Source organism: Rhipicephalus microplus, chromosome 5 (genome assembly GCF_043290135.1).
Source record: "Rhipicephalus microplus isolate Deutch F79 chromosome 5, USDA_Rmic, whole genome shotgun sequence".
Taxonomy (NCBI): domain Eukaryota; kingdom Metazoa; phylum Arthropoda; class Arachnida; order Ixodida; family Ixodidae; genus Rhipicephalus; species Rhipicephalus microplus.
Window position 1 is genome coordinate 148,295,813 of NC_134704.1, and position 22,013 is coordinate 148,317,825.

At 44.2% G+C, this 22,013-nt stretch overlaps 1 protein-coding gene across 2 annotated transcripts in view; it reads right to left on the minus strand.

The window, feature by feature from the left end:
* Positions 1-707: 707 nt before the first annotated feature.
* The window catches only part of dsf (nuclear receptor dissatisfaction), a 69,505-nt gene continuing 48,199 nt past the window's right edge, over positions 708-22,013 (minus strand). Inside the window, exons 4-7 of one of the 2 annotated variants that reach the window (XM_075896027.1) lie at positions 14,107-14,458; positions 10,976-11,300; positions 5,516-5,810; positions 708-2,067 (exon numbers count right to left, since the gene is read on the minus strand). In XM_075896027.1, coding sequence (XP_075752142.1) covers positions 1,817-2,067; positions 5,516-5,810; positions 10,976-11,300; positions 14,107-14,458 — 1,223 coding nt within the window. In that variant the 3' untranslated portion in view covers positions 708-1,816. Of the gene's footprint in view, positions 2,068-5,515; positions 5,811-10,975; positions 11,301-14,106; positions 14,462-22,013 lie in introns of both variants that reach the window. The other variant, XM_075896026.1, reaches the window with a different exon arrangement.

Sequence of the window (22,013 nt, forward strand, 5' to 3'; positions counted from 1 at the left end):
TCACCTCCTAAATGTGGTACATACCCAATTAAGGCGTAATTCTTCATCGTAGTCTTCCACTGCATGAAACGCTAAATTTTCGCGCAAAATTTGTTGCAAGTTTTTAGTGGATGCCACGCTTCTCTGGAGAATGACAATTGATAGTATAGTGAATGGTGGCCTACTACACAAAAAATATGATTATTTCTGACGTAGCGGGGTACCCAGCAAGTTGGCTTCTAGCATTTACCCAAAGAATGTTTAGAAAAGGCTATGAATTACTAGTTTTTTAGCTTTTGCTATGACGATGCTGAGCATTAGGCGCAAGCCTGATAATTTGTTTTTTGTGAATTTTTAAAAAACAATGAAGTTACTACAGAAAGCAAAGCCGATGAAAACGTATATTAGGTACTGTTGCGTGGCAAGAACTATAGCCTCATATTCGGAGTTTTTTTTTTGCACTAGTTCTAGAAAAACGTCAATTGCTTTAAACCTTACTGTAATAATAAAAAGCAAACAAGCGTTGATGATTACTTCTTCAAGACTGTAAATAAGTGTCCTAACTTTTGCTGCAAACTTGCAATGTGAAGGGAACCATAGGCGCTGTTATTATTCGCGTACGAAAGTTAGTTGCTGAGTTGTTCACTTTGAAAAGTGAGGTAGAAGTAGAAACTGCCAAGACCTCTTCAAACGCCGGATCTGAAAACAAGCATAGTTAGAAAACAAGATTCATGCTTGTAAGTACATTTTATTATCCTTCTATAGTAATGCGTCATTGCCGCTGCTCTGCATATTCTCATCTCAGATGCAAATGCCCAGGGAGCATAGCCGTGTTGTGTATGTCCCATTCATGAATGCTCTATAATACAAAAACGAAAATGAAATATTTCTTTTGACGAAGGTGCTTGACAAGTTCAGCGACAAGTCATATTGAATTCAAGGATGACTTAGGGCAATAATTGAGAACCGCAACAATAAAGGTTAGTTTCAATCACTGTCCTACACTTCTTTCCCTCTTTTACGCGGCTCGTTATACATTTTCACATCAATATTCTTAGTTCCCCTTCCCCTTTTACGTTGTCGTTTCACATATTACATGTTCAACCAACAGCAACTTTAAACCAAGGATCTCAATAATCGACACGATTACTAAGCATATGGCACTGACTTCCACAACTGCGACTTGCACTCTTCCTAGCTAATTCATTTACCTAAACATACAGAAAAACCGGCAGTCACAGTTGCTGCAGTCTCACAAACTGCTTCTTCTGTGGCTAATTCTCCATATTTGTAGTTTTCTCAGCCTTGTGAAATGCCCCTTCATTCACGAGTTTGTGATATCTCGCATCTGACAGCTGCGTCTCTTCATTTAAAATGAAGAAAATCCAGGCCAAAGATACCAGTTAGCATGGAGGTTACGAACAACAACTGCAGACACTCATAATACCAGAAGCGCCCCTTAGGCTGGATTAGAATGACCAGGCGGGATTAGAATGGTCCCAGGCTTTCGTTGCCTGGTACTCTAGAGATTTTTAAGGATCGTGTCGTTTTTATGCCAAATTCCTGCTGCCACCAGACTGATGTCACATCTAGTATATACACATAACCTTCGACACGTACTCAATACGACAAGACCCTAGCCCAGTAAGCAGCCGCTCGATTCGCACGAGACAAGAAAGGTTGTACGTCGCTGTAGCAATCCTATTGACCTTGCGCGTCCGCAACGCTGACGCAAGATGCATCCATTTTGTTCGAACAGCGCTAACCACTTTGCCACCGAGGCAAACCCTTCTCTCCGGCTGATGGATTACTTTCGGAACACATTGAAATGTCTCCTTCAGTCGACTTTCTCCATGTTGTACATGTCCCCGAGGATGCGTTCGATAGGAATGTTGCCGATGGTGTCCCGGAAGAAGAGCCGCTCAACAGTGGCCGCTGACACGGCCCGCAAGCTGGGCAGGAGCAGTAGCAGGCGACCGAAGCGGGTGGGCTGTCGCGGGTGCTTGTGGCGGATGTAGTCACCCAGCACGCACTGCGCCTGGTCCTGGAGCATCTCCACAGGATGTACGTCACACAAGCCGATGGTCTCTGCGTGTTTTAAAATGTCCATGATGGGATAAAAAAATAACGGATTTTATTTGCATATAGTTGAATTTAATACGAGTGCCCTGATGGATTGATCTAGTCAGTCTGTAAGAGCCAGCTTTCGTATACGTGAACAAAACCCGCTTATTTATCACTTGAGGAGCTGTTAATTTTTTACAATAGGATAAAATGATAAGATACAGCCTAGATGAAACAAAGGGATCTCTTATACTTGGACGAATCACTTTTCGGTAAAAGAAACATTCCTCTAACGATACACAATTAGGCCGTAAGCATTACGTAATCCAGACGGTGGATCACGGGGACCGCACGGGCGCAAGAGGTGGAGTACATTTTATACAATTTTATTATGACACGTCTGGCACAATCAGCACTTGTGTGCCCGCCCTTCAGTCCTCACTCTCCTTCGCGATACTCGTGTAGTTAATAATTGTGACAAACAGGCCAGATTCAGCACTTAATTAAATTTAAAACTTTAATTCATTACGTTTTAAAAGGATGGAGCACTGATACGCAGAGCTTAGAGCCATCACTGAAATAAGAATTGCAAATTGAGAGTAAACAATTTATTCAGGACATCGGCCTTCGTCTAAAGTTTGAAAAGCACCGCGAGCACCTAACTTTTGCCGATAAAACAAGGCTTTCTAAAAGTATACCTTTACGCGATTGCTTTACAGAAAGCTTTGATACCAAGAGCCACGTTGCAGCAGGAGCTTTAACGAAAGGCTTGAGCAGTACATCTAACTGAAACAGCACTTATGAACGCCACCATCGGACCTCTAATTACTAAGACGGCTGGTGTTTGAAGCAATTAATGAATTTATTAGGCTGAATTGCTGGCTAGTTCATAATTGGTAATAATCATGAAGCACTGAACTTGAGCCTCATTTAGCGCCGTTTAAGAGCAACACAGTGGATCTGAAGAATTCGTGAAGTAAGCACTTGTGAAAAAGAAACAATTTCCCACCGAGTTTCCCAACTGCGACTCCAATGCTGGTTCCTATGTAAGAAAACCAGCCAGCTTGTCGATCTAGATGGCCCCTACTTCCATATTGCTATTTTGGAAGCTTATAGGACTATCATAGCCACTGAAACATCCGACCACCCACTCCTACCTCCTTGAGAGCAGTGAGGACAGCTTCATGTGTGACGTTATCGTACGCCCATTTAACATCAAGAAATAAAGAAGCGCAGCTATCTATCTCTCTGAGCGATCCTTTTTCGTGAAAACCGAGGATGGTGGCACTTCGCTACATTACAGCCACCGTGGTGTTCCCCAGGGTGGCATACTTAGCCCTGTACTATTCAACCTGACGCTAATAGCTCTCAATGAGCATCTGCCAAGTACTGTCAGATTGTCAATGTACGCGGACGACGTCTGCGTTTGAACGTCTGCAGTAACACGTCTACAGCTGCGAGCGCGAATTCAGAGAGCTGCTACTCAAGTTGCTATTTACCTCCGTCAACGAGGTCTGGAAATTTCCTCTGAGAAATGTGCACTTGTGGCATTTACGCTCAAACCAAAGCAGAACTACAGCGTTCTGATAAACAGCGAAAGGATACGTCACCTCCGATAATACAGGTTCCTAGGTGTTATAATTGACAGAGACCTTTCATGGAGCTCACATGTATCATACATGAAAAGGCGATTGACAGGCATCTGTAATTTGTTCAATTTCTTCGCTGGAAAGAACTGTGGAATGTCCACAACTGCTAGGTTGCGACTATACAGGATTCTTTTCTTTGGATCCCTTCGGTACAGCCTACCTGTGTTAACCAACGCAAGTAAAACAAGCATACGAATGCTTCAAAGTATCCAGGCTCAAGCACTTCGGATATGTTTAGGCTTGCCCCAAAGTACGTCAACAGCGGCAACTATCGCCATCACAAGGGACAGCCTTATCAAGACCCACATTAATGTGGAAGTGCTTAGGACACATATATGACACCTTGCTCGAACCTCTCGACATCACCTAGCCTCTCTACTAGTGGTCCGACCATGCACATCTTACTGCAAAACAGTGACCGCACATGGTGAGTCGATCCCAACTTCTTTCTCTCCTGCCGCTAGACCTGTGACTCCGCCATGGTGCCTCGCTCAACCAATGAATAATATTAACATACCTGGCGTCCAGAAAAAAGCCAATTTGTTGTCACCGGCTCTTAAACAGCTCACACTACTTCTCTTGTATCAGAAATATCAAGACTCCACACATATATACACTGACGGACCGGTTCAGCCGGACAGCTCTACAGGAGCAGTAGTGATACCAAGGTTGGCCACGACAATTAAATTCAAGACATCTCACGCAACAACATCAACGGCAGCAGAATTGGCAGCACTTCGTGCCGCGTTGCAATTTGTAGTTGATCAACCTACACGCAAGTGGACTATTTTCTGCGACTCGAAGGTGGCACTGCAGTCTCTACTATCAGCCTTACGCCGTGGACCACACGAGCAGCTGGTACTAGAGATAGCAGAGGTTATACACCACCTGACTGAGAAAGGGCACCAAATTACATTTCAGTGGTTTCCCAGTCACTGCGGAATCATCGGCAATGAACGGGCTGATCAAGCTGCCCGCTCAGCACACACAGAGGATCATAAACTGCGACTACCACTTTCTAGGACAGATGCTGCACGAAAGCTCCGCAGGCTTGCTCGCCAGCAAACCACATCACAATGGAATCAGCCACACTTTAAGCATGCCCGATTGTACTCGCTTGACCCTACGCTATGTCTTCAAGTCCCGTCGAGGCTTTGCCGAGCAGACCAGACCCTAATATGTAGGCTGTGGTTGGGCGTTGCGTTTACCAACGCCTACGCTTTCCGCATTGGGATGGCCGACAACGCAGCCTGTGGCCACTTTGGCAAAGAGGAAACGATCCAACATATTCTTTGTGACTGCCTAGCGTATAGTAAACAACGACTATGCCTTCGCAAGGAACTCAACAAATTAGATGATCAACCTCTGTCGGAGCAGGGAATTCTGCAGTATCGTCCGGATGCGACTTCACAGAAGAGGGCCCTGAAAGCGCTACTAAACTTTTTGCGATCGACCGGCCTTACTGAACGGTTGTAGCTAGGATGCCCTTCCTGTGTGTGTTTTCGTTTTTTTTTATGAGTGTGCGTGCTTTTTTTGTTTTTTTTCTCTCTATCTAACCCTTCTTTCTTGCCCCTACTTCCCCGCCCCCAGTGCTGGGTAGCAAACCAGATGCTAATATCTGGTTAACCTCCTGGCCTTTCCTTTCTCTCTCTCTCTCTCTCTCTCTCTCTATACGACTATTGTACCATCGTATATAGGAAGAAGCAGCCATTCCACGCTTTCTGGAGAACTTGAGTTATAATCGACAGGGTGCGAGCAACTTGAGGTTTGACTTGTCACGTAAGAGAGCGGGCATGCGGTATCTATAGCGAGTGCTCTCTTACCAGGCTTGAACAGCACGACCGCTTTGAGGCAGCTACACTCGGTGTCATCCGGCGAGAGCTGCCTCAATCGGCGCATCACGTCCTGGATGTAGTGCAGTTCAGCTGCGTGCTGTGGAGACGATGGTGTGCCATCCAAGTGGTCGGACTGGTGCAGACGCAAGGAGGTGGCAGCCGTTGGTGAAGGGCCGTTGCCTCCTTTGAGGCCCGGCAACGAGGATACTATATCCGCTGCCACCGACCACTGAGCCATGTAGAGGAGGAAGAGGTCCTTCCACGACTCCTCCAGCAGGGTGACCTGCCCAAGATACATTGAGTGAGTGGGCCATGATGTAGGCAACACGCTTGTTATACCGAAACTACAGATGTCGGGACATCATTATTCTGTTAGTGTGTCGGTGATTCATACATTGAGAGGTCGCAAGAAAAGCACGGTAAAAAGAAAAAGTATTTAGAAAGCTGGAATAGTTAGTAGAGATATATTTTCGCAAGAATTAGGCACATACACAAAAACTCTGAGGCCCTTAAGCCTGGCCTTGAAAAGTTGAACGAGATAGCGATATACTGTTCCTAGTGCGTACTAAGTTTAAATGGCTTGTGTCAGTGAAGCTTTCGCATAAGGCTACATTCTGTGTTATGGTTAGCGCGCTTTAAATCACTGGAAATTGTGTGCATGACAGCTTTTCGAGCTTGCTATGAATCCACTACGTGGGGTTAATGTAAAAGACACAGTAGCGTTTGTGACTTTTGTAGTGAGTGACCTTGTTTGAAACATGACGTCCTCACAATGATATCCTGTGACGCTCGATTGCAATGTATGCATGTACCACACATTATTACTGCGACATTACAAGTTATATTGTGAAGCATGAGTACAGAATAGGTGTGGTTGTGAAGTATATAGGTTACTTTCACTGCATTTACAGGCAGAAGTTATTTTCACTGTATTTCCAAGCAGAAACGTTAGGTTAGGTTAGGTTCTCTTTATGAGATGGAACGCGAAATGCCGGGAAAGTACATCAAAGAGATTGAAATTATTAAGTGCCAACTACAGAAATATGATGCTGCTCGCCACCAAGGGGAACGTAATAGATCTCGGAACCAGCGCCCCTTGAATTATGGACAACCGACGCCCCAAGCTTTACTTGATGAGCAACGCCAAGCGATTTCTACATTTATTCCAGACCTGTACTATAACAGTGTGCTCATAAAAGATAATAGAGACATTACTTTGGCGTTCAAAAAGTACTATAACAGTTTATTTAGCTCTCCCTCTGATGATACTGGCGTTCACCTCACGACTAGTTTTGTTTCTCTTGTAAACCCCTTGAAGAACAATTATTGTACAGTCAGTAATGGACCCATTACTATACAGGAAATTGAGCAAGCAATTGAAAACTTGCCTTTATTGAAAACACCTGGCCCTGATGGCATCTCAGGCGAATTTTACAAAGCTTGCAAGAATACGCTTGCTGCTATATTGCTCAATATTTTTCAAATAAGTTATGACATGGACACACTCCCACAATCCTTTTGCAAAATGCAAAAATCACACTTGGGTAACACCGAAAACAACTGACAAGGAAAAACTTTGCTTCGTCGAGGGCTACAGACGAATATTGTTGTCAAACGTGGGCTACAAAATTTTTGAAAAAGTATTATAAAATAGGTTACAATTTGCTACGTCGATCCTCATTAAGCCTCATCAGACATGTGGAATGAAGGGTCGATCTACACAAACCAATATACATGTCGCTCGTACAGCGCTTTAATACTGTCAGGGTTTTCAAAAACATCTCGCGATGCTACAGGTAGAACTTGCAAAAGCTTTTGATCGTGTTTGTCATTCCTTCCTTTTTTCTCTTCTGGAACAAGCCCATGTTTGCAAAGTTGTTCTTAAAGGCGTTTAACTATGTTATAATGAATGCTCAGCTCGTCTGATAGTTAATTGTGAATTCTGAAGCCTGTTTCTATTTGCTCTTCTGTAAACTAGGCATGCCTGATGTCACCTCTTCTATTTGCACTTTATCTAGAACCACTGTGCTTATGGCATAATACAGTCGAGTTGCATTCGTGGCTTCAGTATATTAGGCAGGGAAGTTAAAGTATTAGCTTATGCAGACGATGTCGCATTCTTTCGCATAAATAAGCCAAATGTCGAAAATGTGGTATTTACTATTGAAAAGTTTAGCGTAGTATCAGGAGCTCGTTTAAATGCCTCTAAAAGTTTAGGTCTGTGGTTTGGCTTGTGGGGTAGCACACCGAACAACTTTGCAGGGATTAATTGGACAAGAAGTCCTCCAACATACCTCGGTGTACCATTGCATGCATACAGATTCAATGTGCATTAGTGGAAGGAATGCGTCTTTAAGCTAGAACGACAGGCCCAGACATTTGTTCCCTATCGACTTTCAATCTTTGGGAGAGCTGAAGCTTGCAATACTTTCTTAGCAACAAAGCTTTACTATGTATTGCGACTTATTCTTTGCACAAGACTTTATATACAACGCTTTCATCGGATTTCCGCTACTTTCATATGGTCTTCGACTTCTGAGCCCATGTGTCGTGATAATATATTCAAGCCAGTTAGTGAGGGTGGGTTAGGATTAAAACACCTTTATTTATGGCGAGTGGCTTCACGATTCTTCTTTTTTCTTTTCGAGGCGATTCCCACCCTGTAATCTGTTCTTTCTTGCAGGTTACACTTGTTGATTGCTTACCAGATTTAACTGTTTTATCAAACTTCTCCGAACGCCCATGCTTGTGGGGATTTATGCAGGAATTTTACCTCGCAGTTCAGTTCATTAGAGCTCACTTTTTTGTAGAATACCTCTACACAGTACGCGCAAAGTGCTTCATAAGGATCTACTCAGTACACTCTTCCCATCTTCGTAGTACCGCTCACTGTACTCCAATCTTCCAGGCCACGATTTCCTTGAAGCGGGTGCGCAAAATGTACATACCACCGAATTCAACAACATTCTTCTTTAAAACGTTCTCTGAAACATTGGCGGTAAACACATGGTTAAAAAGAAAAGGTATCTTAATTCCGTCTGTTAACTGCCGTCTGTGTGATGTGCCGGAAATGATTGAACATTGCTTTGTTAGCTGCAAAGATGCCATACTGTTTTGAGATGTCCTTCAGCGAGCACTAAAAAAACGTTTTGTCATTAATTGTCACACAATACGTTAGCTTCCACCAGCAGCTTGATGAAGTGCCATATGATATGTTTTTCCTCATGGGTATGCACAGCTTGTGGAAGAAACGAATGCAAGACCGCAATGCAGAGCCCACCACCTCTTCAAGAACACACTTCATTTAAATGGCTATCCACCTCAAAAACAATTACGGCATGCTAGACTTTAGACTGGACTGGTACTTCATCTGAGAGAGCTGTTTGACTTCACCCTTTTTGTTTGCGTAACACGATGTGAATAACTCTCGATGTGATGAACTCACGCTGCATTAGCCATTGAGTGTTTATGAGTAAAGCTTGGGCACTTATTGTCGCCATTTGATTGTACTTTTGTTTGCTTGATTTGGTCTTTATTACGCAAATACTTTATTATTTGCATGAAAAAAAAAGACACATGGCTTCCTGGTATAACGCCCGCTTGCCACACAAACACCTCGTGTTTAATCCCCACTCTTGCCCAGGATTGTTTTATTTTTTTTTATTTTACTTGCATCATTTTTATTTTTGGTCACACATACCATGTTGATTTTTCGCTCACAACCAACGACGCCGCCGCCGCTGACACCGACACCAGAATTTTTGTCAAACGAGCTCTTCAACCCTATCGATTAACAGACGTGAAAAGAGAATACAAGCGATTAGGAGAATACAAACGCTGCATTTTTCGTGCCCATTTGCATCCTCTCCTCAGACCCTTGTCTTTTGTCGTCATTCTGTTCTCGCGCTATATCTACCGTCCTATCATACCAAGTAGCCGAAACCACCACACTTCTAAGTTACATTCGACAGCAGTAAGTAGAGAAATGCGTGCGTAAGCGATACACGCATTGGGCTTCCGTGAATAAATGTTGCTTTTTATTTCTGTAAGAATTACCTTTAGGCTTAATATTTCAAAATTTTCTCGCACTAAATTTTGTCGTGGTGTGTGCTGTCACAACTGCAGAGTGAGAGTGATTGCCAATTTGTTATCCCAGGACAAACATTCAGTTGTTATTCTGACTTCGTCACATCCCTAGCATCGACTGTATAACCTAGAACAAGCTTCTACTAGCTTTAGAATAGGGAGGTTTCGTACGTTTTCAACTTGCTTTACCTGGACGCTCCTTGCGAGCTTGCCTTATATGAATCGACGTTTAATTTGACTGGTTAGTAGAGATCTGAATGTTTAGTGCTCGGGTATGATATTGCACAAATCTGCTTCGGTCTAACCTGTGAATGGCTGCTTTATTCTAGAAGAAACCATTTTCCCAGCTTTGAGAACACAAGAACCCAATAACAGCAAATAGGAGAGCAACCCTTTCGAGTCATCGGGGTTCAGCGAACTGTAACGCTTATTGAGACAGCTCTACAACCCCTGATTCACTTGAAGTTAGTTATACGCTTTACCAAAGAGATCCCAGGAAACAACCATCCGTTCTTAAAACATATCAGCTTTGTCAATATGCAGGGTGTTTCCAGCTAAGAAACTACTGCGATTTTTCGTTACCCTAATAAACCTCTCTGACTCAAAAGTGTGGCACCTTGGGCTAGTTTTCTTATAAATTTTTCTTTGCCATTTTTCTGTGATTTTGTTTTTTGTCTTTGTTTTTCTCTTACTCTTGTTCTGCTCTTTGTGCCATATGGTTTTTGTCACATGGTTACTGTCTCCTCTATGTATTTTCGTGCTCTGCGCAATAAACGCAGTTGGAAGTTAGCGCTCGTGTCTTTCGTGTCCTTCTTGTCTCTGTGTCGTCGTTTTGTTTTCGCGCTATAACTATCGTCTCTGACTCATTCATTCTTCAGCCTCTTTAATTTCGTATGCATATAATAAGGCGATATAATGCATGTAATAGTCCAAAACTTTCAGTTCCCATAAACTCCTTGCTGGAGATTTGTGATTTCATCAATAAAACATCAATGCACTGGCAGATATCTAAAATAATTTGCCCACATACGATCAAAGTGTTCTCTAGGCAACAACTCCGATAGCGAAGTCATTCATATCAATGAATCGGTGCACTGATTTTATGTACTTAAATGTTACGTAATTATGGTTTACATAAAGGTACATTAGTATTGAGTGTTGTACATTATTGTGGCCAGGGCGGCGTCAGTGCGCTGTCAGGCAATCAATTGCCTTTTCACAACCTCTTCCCGCTCAACCACTATAGGAGTGGTGTACGTTTGCAATGATGAATCAATCACGAATAAGTTAAGGCTGTGAGTGGGTCATTTATATCAACAGAAAAGGTCGTTAGGAGTGTCAATTTATTTAGTAGTTACGCACCTGGTCGCTCTTGGACAGCGTCTGAAATGTTGGCAGACATTTGACCCAGCGGATGACCATGAACAGCAGCCTTGCTGTGACTTCTTGTACTGACCCTCCTCCCGCAGTGTTGCCCCAGGGACACGGCTGCGTTGCCCCGGAGCCCTGCAATCGCTGGCGGAGTGCCGCCTCTTCCAGCGACCCGAAAGGATGCGTGCTGGACGATAGCAACGAAAAGGCGGATAGGCCACCTTCGGCGCCGAGTTTGGCCGAGAGCCCAGATGGTGGTCCACCGCCAAAACTGTTGTTTATTGCAGTTCCTCCACCACCTCCACCTCCGCCCATCCTGTACACGTTTAGACAATGTGGTGGTTAGAGAAGTTTGTGAAGTTACTCATAAATAAGCATCGCCCTTTTTAGAACAAAACTGCATAAGTGTATACGTTCTGCCCGATCGAATCTGGCGACAAGACACGCAAACAGCAACCAATTGAGAAGTGTGGCAGCTTGGGCTAGTTGGTATGGCATGACGATAGTTATAGCGCGAGAACAAAACGACGACACAGAGACAAGAAGGACACTCTTTCGTGTCCTTCTTGTCTCTGTGTTGTCGTTTTGTTTTCGCGCTATAATTAGCAACCAATTATTCTGGCATTTGTTCATGGAGAAAATGGACACGGGTTAAACATGGAGATTTGTGATTTTGCCGACATCGCTGCCTTTGTTGTGTCATTTTTGTACTTTTGAAACAATGGAGATTTTTATGCACTAAAGGTTTTTTAACATGAGACTACTGTTGGCCACTGTTTGGGCGATTATAAGTGTCACGGGCAAAACAAAACAAAAAACTGGCAGCTTTAATGCATGTATCTTTATTCGCTCAGCATAGTGAATAATAATAACACATAAACTGACTATACTGGTGTTCACTCAACCACACCAACCATAGTCACAAATTTGTTGGCTTCCATCTTCAGAATTGTTGAAGGGATTTGAATTTTTTTTCTGAGGAGCCCCACAACATGAAGTTGAGTTATAAAGCGACAATTGCTTATTTATTAAACGCAAATGACAAGAGTTCATCAGGAGGGCAGGCAGCCTAAGCGTTACATGACGCCGGTACCAAAACTCAACCGAAAGTGTTCATAAAATCGTTATCGCAACAAAATTGCACACAGTTCCTTGCAAGTGTGCGGCAGGTACCACGCTTCTCCGATGCGCGAAGAAGGATGACGCAGTGAATGCCTGCCTACTACATAATCTTTAATGGCGAAGTGGATACCCTGCAAGTGTGCGTGACAGTTACCTAAAGAGCCTTCAAGAAAGGCTATGAATGGTCGCTTTTCCAGCTTTCGCTGTGACAGTGCCGCGTGTTCAACGCAGGCCTGGCGCTTTTTTGTAGCCTGCCACTAGAGTTCTGATGGCTGCTGTATTCGGCGTGTTCGAGTTCTATGTGCATAGTGATACCATTTACCTAGAACTGAAGAATATCGTAAGGGCCTTGACGAACCTTCACCGACACCTCATCAAGTAAATCTGACCTGTCCGTGACTTGCTGTACTGGTGCACATTGAAGAGAGCCTTACCAGGGAAGGAAGCCGCATGGGCTCATTCTCGCAATATAGTTACAGCCAGATTGAAGCCTTTTGCCATCCAGTTAATATCGTCGCTGCCATATCCATAGCACAGGCATACACTCCTATAAAAAGAGGTAGTGCTACTTACTGACTGTGAGGTAGTTATGTTCTGCCACAAAATTCACTACCAAAGTAGTAACTGCAGGTAGTAGACCACAAACATTTACTAACTCTGGTATATTTCTGAGGTATCAAAAGGACGGCAACATTTAGTAACGAGGTCATAGAGGTAGTAACGAGTTCCGCTACTACTTTTTTTTACTAATTTCAAGCATACCGAGTGCACGAGTCCCGCTACTACCTGTTAGTCGAGTCCCGCTACTACCTGTAACGAGTCCCGCTACTACCTGTTAATTCTCAAGCGTACCGACTGCAGCGAAGCAAACTCAAATATGAAACGTAAAAACACCCCCATCACGCTTTATAGGTTCAGGATACGATAACGATCCGGTAAAGTACGAATGATATTTCGTGATACATTGTTCATCACTTCTACGCCATCGTCCGGACCTACCAGCGCAGGAAGCCTGAAAAGAGCTATTAAGCTTCCTGCGATCTACTGGCCTATCAAAACGACAGTGAGTAGAACGCTCTCGAGTGAGTGAGTGAGTGAGTGAGTGAGTGAGTGAGTGAGTGTGGTTGTGTGCTTGTGTTGGCTGCGACTGTTTTTCATGCACTTTTTTTCTCTGCTTTCAACCCCATACTCCCCAAACCCCGTAGAGGGTATCATAGCAGAAGCTATACCACCTGCTTAACCTCCCTGCCTTCCTCTTTTATTAAAGACGATAGTCTTTTTTGGGGAATTTTCGACGCAAAAAATTTTGGTCTGTCTGTCTGTCTGTCTGTCTGTCTGTCTGTTCATTTGTCTGTTTGTCCACTCTTACCGGCGTCGGGTACTTGAAACGGTCGACCCCATCCGCAGCGACCACCAATGTTGCTCAAGGTTGAGCGTTCATGCTTGTGCAATTGTCAATTGAAAAGCAAATATTGCGCATGTCTTGGGTACCATAACAACACGCATATATTTTGAATATGCATCTCTTACTAGAAAATGCATACATAAGATTTTAAGGACCGTAGCGCTTATCACGCTGCGCTTACCATGCAACGCTTGCACGGAACGGGAAGAGTTTCCAACGCTTTGCTAAGACGAGATGGTGATGGCACCTACCCGTCGTCTCGCGTTCTACACCTTATCACCTCTGAGACGGGTGCGCATGGCTACGCGCTTTGTTTTCCAAAATAAACTGCCATATGGCGCTCATGTCTGACGTGTGACATGACTTGATGCACTCGTTCGCCTCCGCTGCACGCTCGAGGCACTCTAATGCAGCGCCTCCGGAATACCATTCACCGATTTTCTTACGCAGAACATCAAATAAATGTTTTGTTCACTCTCTCCACACGCAAGACTATCGTCTTTCGACGACATTTGCAGATTACATGCAGATACGGGGCCAATTTTTATCTGTCTCTCTTCAGCATTGCAAAGGCATAGCTGCAATCATCGCTCACCTGACGCTGTTCCAGATGAGCTCCTGGTTGCGTTCAGCGTTAAGAAGCATCTGAAGCAGACCTGCGGAACCGATGAAACCGTCCTTGGGGAACAATGGAGACGAAGGGGGTGCGCCGTCGCCAACCGGGGATGAGGATAGAGCTGCCGCCATGGCGGCTGTCGAAGGGTCGAAGTGGCCCGACATGGGTGGCTGTGCCGGTGGCGGCGGCGGCTTACCCGGCGGAAATGACAAGCCCGACAGCAAAAGGCCACCGCCGCCAGCTGCCGAATGCGGCACCTTGGGCCCGTGTCCCGTAGAGTCACCGCCGGCTTCCTTAATCTTGGGTTTCCTGGGCCCACGCTCGTGTTGTACTGCTGAAGAGAAGGGTGGCGCGCACGCGTTGAGCTGACGGCGGCAGCCAAAGCACTTCGAAAGTTGCACTAAATGTAGGTGTTTCATTCTAATTATTGGCAAAATTATATGTATAACTACATGAAATAATTGAAAGCCAGGAGGTCACACTATTCTATCGCTTAGGTGTCTTGTATGCTGGCACTCAAACTTCGACACTCGTGTGGCGTAGTTTATTTCTTGGCTTAAGTTTGTGTCTTTCCCGCTGTCGAAGGCGATCTCCGAGGCCACGGAAAAAATATGCGGTTGAAATCGGCTCCTCCAGATGCAGCAACAATCGCAGCTGCTCACAAGTAAGCTATTGGGTATCAATAAAATCTATTACAAAATGCGTGCATCTCTAGGGACTTCCTTTTGTTAGGTTTTATCAACTATCTTCACTCTAAATACGTCCTTACCTTAAGTACAAGCCGTTGCTACGATTTTATATGTATGCTATGTTATTCTAAACTTGTGTCAGAACCGGAAATTTCGGAGCGGTTTTGTTTTAGATGCGAAGCAGCATTTGCTCGGGGCTGTGTCGTCTCTCGGTGACCATCCGCTCCCCCTCGGCGCATGCGCCAACTCTCCCCCTCTCCTCCCAGGACTGCGAGTAGGTAGAAGGACGGGGGGACGGAAGAAGTGGCAGAGCACCCGTTTTTCTCTCCGCCACACCTGTGCTCCACACAAATATGAAACATACACAGAACTAGGCAAATGGAAATGACAAATCGAAACACAAGTGAACGCCATCGCTGCTTTGCATCCCCACATGCTTCTCTTCAATAAGAGATGGTGTAGTTTTTAAAACACATTACATGTGTACTCGGTAGACCGGAAGTAACACCTCGACCTCAAATACTTGGAAGAGAAGCAAGATTCTCAGTGGGTGCTCGGACCAATTATTCAATTTATTTTATAATAAATAAATAGCGGACTTGATACGAAAAAGTTTGGGATGTAAGACCAGCGCGAAAATTCAGACAAGGACGGAAGCTATGGTGTGCCACATGACTACGTCATCTGCTTGGTGTATGCGCGTGTTCTTTACAATAAATTTCCGTGGCGAGTTCAACGCCTTGTCATCTCTTGTTCAGTCCTTGTCTTGATTTTCTAGCTGTTTTTACCTCCAAGCATGAACCACCAATTAGCTGAAAGAAGAGAGAGAAAACAAGAACTGGAAAAGCACAGAGGTTAACCATATGAGCATCCGGTTTGCTACCCTGCACTGAGGATAAGAGAATGGCGATTACAGAAAGAAAGAGAGGAGAGAAGGGGAGCACTGCACCTACAAAGACGTACAGCCAGTGAGTCACTGAGGCCGGAATTCCTCTGACTAACATAACTTCAACGTTCAGACATGTGACTGGGAAATTGAGGCCTTGGAGAGGGTCGTGGGCGATCCATGGGTACTAGTGACGCGCTGAAAACACTGGATCGAGAACCTGCAGCATCTTTCCAAGTCGTTTGTGCTGACGCAGTCATTAGCTTATTCAAAAGCATAAATGTGGTGTCCAGGAGACATTGTAGCGTCGCAGGGATGCCCTGGTCTTTTTCAGGCATGGCATGGTTAGCCAGCACTGTCGTTCACGCGGTAAATGTTGGCTTGGTCTGCTGCGACCGTTCGATTGGCTTTGGATTGTGCTGTGGCTTTGACTGTGGTTGTAGTTCTAGTTGTGGCTGTGGCTCTGGCTCCATGCTTTCGTAGTTAGTGCCAAATATACTGCAGTGTCAAACTAGCTGAACTTTCGCCTATATTGATACGAAGAAGTAAATTCACCCGAAATGGTCACACCACTGACGGCCGGATGCACGTTCAGTGTCTGGCTTAACGCATAAAAATGCTCATAGGTCAACATTATGCATCACTGCTCGATTATATAACATGCATGTAAGATATTTTAATGCAAGAAACAATTTTTTACGGCATTTTTGCATGCTTGATGTTTCAATCATAGCACCAAATGAGCCCGATAATCATTCACTATAGACTATGATGCAATATGGAAGGTTAATTTACTATTTCTTACTTACAGCCCAGGAGGACGGCATATTTGAGCTTTTTTTTTCGTTCGTTCACGTGTGGCAACACAGAGCGAAGAAATACGGTGGCATAGGACAATTAAAAGCCAGTGGTACAATGACTGACTGTAATATGACGGTTTCAGGAATTAGACATTCTAAGACCACGACTACGTGATTTTGTGTATCGCGAACCCACCTCACAGACTGTCGGGACTCGTTTGTCCTATTTCGCTATTTAGTATGTCCTATGAGTGTGAGCATATGCACTTGTCGTCGCTTGGCTGTGCCTGTGCACTTTCCGAGACATATCTCATTCAAATTAACGTCTCAAGGCGAAGCGAAAGTGGTGGCACCACGGACCAGCGAAATTCTGGCCATGTGCACTAAAATGCGTGCTCGTTAAACCTCTCAAGTGCTTGTTCCTACTCAGTGTTTTATTTTACCGTAAGCAGATACATGTTAGTCTCAAGCTAATTTTCACTGACCGTGGCGTGTTCAAAGCGACTGAATCCGGGGAAAAGGTCTATGCAGCAAACAGCTATAGTACGTTTTTATTGTCATTTTTGCGCCGAACGCCTATCAAGGCAATATTATTCCATATAAAGGGACAGCGTAAGCAAAAATATTTCAAATAACAATTTTTTGATGCGTTATTTGAAGTCTACAGCCTTTTCTGAACCAGAACGAGTCGTTTCTTTCTTGTAGTACGATTTTTTTTCTCCAAAAACGACATAGTTCAAAACGTGTGCGGTGGCCTGCCAATCCCCCATTATTTTGTAGCAACGAATTTCTTGCAGTTCAAGCATCATAGCCGTATGAAGAAGGTACAGTTTGCAAGCTGGAGTGCATTTTACACATTCAGAAAAGAATGGACACACACATGCGAAAACGAAAAAAAAAAGAGGCATCAAGCTTTGTGTCGGAAATCTATATCTGGTCGGGGACATCTTAGTGGCGTCGTCCTTTGCAAGCACTAAAAGTATTATTATTGGGTCAACAAAAAAAAAAAGATGCAGTTTGGAGGATGTGCGAAAAGATGTCCGGTGCACATATTCTCGCATGGCATAAAAGCATACCAATCAATCTCATGGCCTTCGCTCAAAGGATGCCAAAAACTGGGCTTAAATTCAACAAAACCCAGTTGAATGGTGAACGATTCGTTCAAAAAGAATACCTTCCAGCATCTGTTATTAAGGCTGTTAAGTAAAAGTATTTTGAACTGGCTCATGCTGAATTACTTGCTAAATGCATTTGTAGGAAAAAAAACTAAACCATAATGAGACCACCGCTTGTCGTGTGGGAGCACGTTCTAAAAAAAAAAAACATTTGCCTCGGGCACCAAGCACTGTAAATATGCATTCATGCTCTGTTCACTTTTAATGATGTCAATATAGCTCGCGCGAATATGTTGAACTAACTTGATATCGCTTTAGCGCACTGCACAGCTTAGAGCCTACGCATCCTTGAACTACGTCGACAGTATGTATATACAGTGCTGACACAGCTGCATAGCAGGCGACAACAGAGGCTCGCCAATCAAGTCGTTTAAACATAAAAAAAATTGATATTAGTGATGAGTATGTGGCTTGCACCTACTGAACGGGTGTGCTTATTGGTTGTTATCATGTTGTACTTTTGTACTAATTCAGATTCTCGTCTTGCAATTTGATCATGTCAAAATATACTTTTTTGTAGTTCTGTTCCTTTTTCTCAGGCAGCACAGTACCTACAGATATATATTTCGGCCATTACTTAGATAACGTAATTGAAAATATGTTGAAGCAAAAGTATTGTTGTGTGGGAAAGTGATCCCCTGAAACACATCTAATAGCTATTATCAAATGATAACTAGGTACCTGGAGTAAAGCATTCACGAAATTCGAGCCTTACAATTGTTTGGGGGAAATCTGCTTCGGTAAGAAGACGAATGACTGTTAATCACGATGATAGTAAAATAATTACTGTAGCTTTTATGGTTATGGGAAAAAAGGTACATAAACTTCGCCTAATATACATTGTGAGATAGGGCTTACTCTGTTTTCTTAACGTATAGATTTTCAGTATTTATTGCGCCTAGAGCTCGTCCGGATTGTCTTTCTTAGCCTTAATGCTTTCGCGAATCGTTTCCTACCATAACGAAACATATAACCAGCAATTGGTGTATATCCTGAAATGGTTCATATAAAACAATGACCCTGAGACCGAAAATGGCCAAAACTAGCACTGACATGCATGCCTAATATGCCGTTCACTGCAGTTATTGTCTGGGTGGCTTAACAAGTATACCTGCATCACAGTTTTTTTATAACCATTAAGCAACGCAGTTTGTTGGCATCTACATTACTTTAATTTAACCCACTCTAGGGTCCCGTAAACACGATGATATGTGTCGTGTGGAAGAGAAACACCGATATTTGAGCTTGCCTTTATAATCGCTTGTTAAAGTGAATGATGACAGTACATATTTCTTTCTGCAAGTATTCAAAGGCAATTGTAAACTGAACCTGTGCTTCTCTACACTTGTTGAAATGTTCATGTTTTCTTGTATCGTCCGATAAAATGGGAGAATGACTGCGTACATGTTGTGTAAGTAGCCTGCAAGATAAGCTCAGGTAAAACTTTTGGCTAATATGTCACCGTGCACAGCAGTAACAGACTAAACTGAAAACATGCTTGACTGAATAGACCTCTTGCAGAATGCAGTGGAGCCACTCCCGTTCGAGGACGACAAATGCTACAAATCCTATAAATTTCACTCCCTGTGCCGTTGTCCAGTATCGGCCACACAAAGGCTATGAATTAGCCCCGAAAGTGTGCATTATTCCGACTTTGAAATCCAAGAAAAAATAAAACGAACATAGCAGGAGCCCGTTTGAGCCGCTCACATGCAAACATATATAGACACGGTACACACCAAGTGCCGTCATGGAACATTGCCTATAGGCGCTGCAGCACGCTCACAATAAATTGACTAAAGCACGTTCCGGCTGCGGGGCGCTTAGAACAAGTGCTCGTGTCGTTATTTCGGCCGACATAGAGTTAAGCCCGCGGACGCGATGTGATGACACGGCCCCGCTAGTTCATTCGACAACTCGAGCACTCGAGAAGCGAGCGGCGGCGAAATGCCGAGCTCTGTTTGACCTAGACTTAGCGTGAGATCTCGGCTCCCTCGACAGCGAGTGATGGCTGGCTTGGGCAATTTTAAAGGCACACGGGAGTCATGGCAACGCGGCTTGCCGAAATGGAAATGTCTTCGCGAATCTCGCGATATGCGTTTTAGGCAGCCAGCAGCACGCAGTCGACATGGTGAAATGCCTCGTCGCCGGAAAACCCGCACTGACTCACCCATTATATAAGCGCTTGAACTCAGCCGGATTGCCTGGCTGCACTTTATCAGTATGAGTAGTCGTGAGGAAAAGCAACTATTTACACCATCTAGAGTTTTCTCGCTGCAATTGGTGCCTATTGTTTTAAAAACAAGTAGGAAACCATTAGAATCAAAATTCACTGCACATTGCGTTCAGAAAAAGAGAGTGTGACACAAATTTGGTGGTTTTCTGTTCATTTTAAATGTGGGTCATTTATATTTAACTGCGGAAATGACTGAAATAAATACACAGACTAAACGATCCTGGTGGGCTTACAAGCGGTGAGTTTCAGCATCGCAGCCGAAGAATACGAGCGAGTGACTCTGCCAATCTAGAACATTCTGTCAGAGATTGAAACACTGGCTATTTGTCCCACAAGTTTTCCGGGGATCGATGAATCATAAAGTGGGACGATAAAAATAAATACCGCATTCAGAGTGAGACATGGTGTGCAAACATACCTGAACATTCATAATACAACATAATTGACTTATTGCACCTGCTGCTATTTATGAAGAAACATAAAGTGCATTTTCTTAGGACATGCCGATCACTTGCGTTAAATGAAAATAGACACTGTTTTTGATGCACAACCGTTCATGAGTATGTATGTCACTGTACGTGTTAGTACTGTATTTCTGGCGTGCACACACACGAAGCTTCAAGACCGTGTTCGCAATATAAGAATATGTTAGTGTTTCATTTATTTTATTATTCTGGTCTATTTGCTTACTTGTTCTTCGTCTCTTTTTATTATAGACACGTTCGATCGAAGAGCTATCAAGTTGAAGTGCAGGAAAGCTTGACAGCCGTTTCGTTGCTGAAATCGGATGTAACCGTTCTGTGCAAGTAGAACTCTCAGAACGGCGAAGGGAGAAAATATTGTGGCTCCTTTGCTTTTCAACAGCCATCATGTAAATACGAAAAATCAATCATAAAAGAAGCCGCATGAATCAGGCTTTCTCGTCTGCTCAGACTTTCGCGTCAGCTCATGAAAACAAGGCGGGGCGCTTAACGATAAAAAAAAAAAACAGGAGCACAGAGATCAACGAGCACATGGAAGGAAGAAAGCCTCGGCATCACGCGTGCTCGAAGGCGACGAAGACGTCGGAGTGAAAAAGCGAGCTTTCTGCAGCCGGGCGTCTTTGTTTGACTTGGACTTAAGCGCCGGCTCTCGAGAGCGACGACGACAGAGGCAGGCGAGGCTTCTCGCCTCAGCCAGGAAACCATGGCAACGGCACTTAGCACCCCAAAGCCGCCGCCCGTGACCCGACGTGCCTGACGCTCGCGCGAGAAAGCCTCGACAGAGACGCGGCCGTTCCTTCGGCGTCGTCGCCGACACTTGTGTCAACAAGTGCGAGCTCGTTTGGGGGAGCGGGCTTTGGTCGCTCGCGTTGCCGGCGCCAAGAGGTGACGAAGGGAGGAGATTCAGAAGAGACGGGAGTGGGGATGGATTCTCCCTCAAAAGAAGAAGCCCTCAGTCTAAGTGTGCTCTTGGACACGGCGAAAGAAAGCTGCGTGTGTCGAAGCGAGACGCGTGATCGCGCTTAAAGCGGGATGCTGAACGCTGAAAACACTTCAATAGTCATGGCACAAAGAATAAAAAAGGATGGATATTTATGAGCATGTTAGGAGAACGGGATTAATATTACGGTTCTGCGATTGCGGAACACAATAATGTTTATTTTGACGTCCGATTGGCGCTCTATACAGTTGCCGTTTGTCTATGTAATGCTTTTTTGCACTTTCAAACTTTCTGATAACTACACCATCTGTCACTAAAAACCATGTGGGGATGAGAATCAGCGTTGGTAATTAGTTGTGTTACTATTTGTCCTTTCAAATATTATGTATTCATGTATGTTTTCATTTGTGTGTGGACTTGTGTATATGTTTTGTCCTACTTATGCTACCGTTCCCCTCCCATTTGTGTTTAATTACCGTGTATGTGCCACAAAGTGAAGACCCAGTGCTGCTAGGAGAGTGCAATGGTGTCGAGCGAGCGCTGCATTATACACGAGCGCACAGATTAGGCGGAGGGATAAACGGGAGGTCAGAGACTAAGGGGGGGGGGGGGCAGCGCTATGCCAATTTCTCGGCCTCGCCTCTTCCTACCTCGTGGCGCTCATGCAAAAACAGCGTC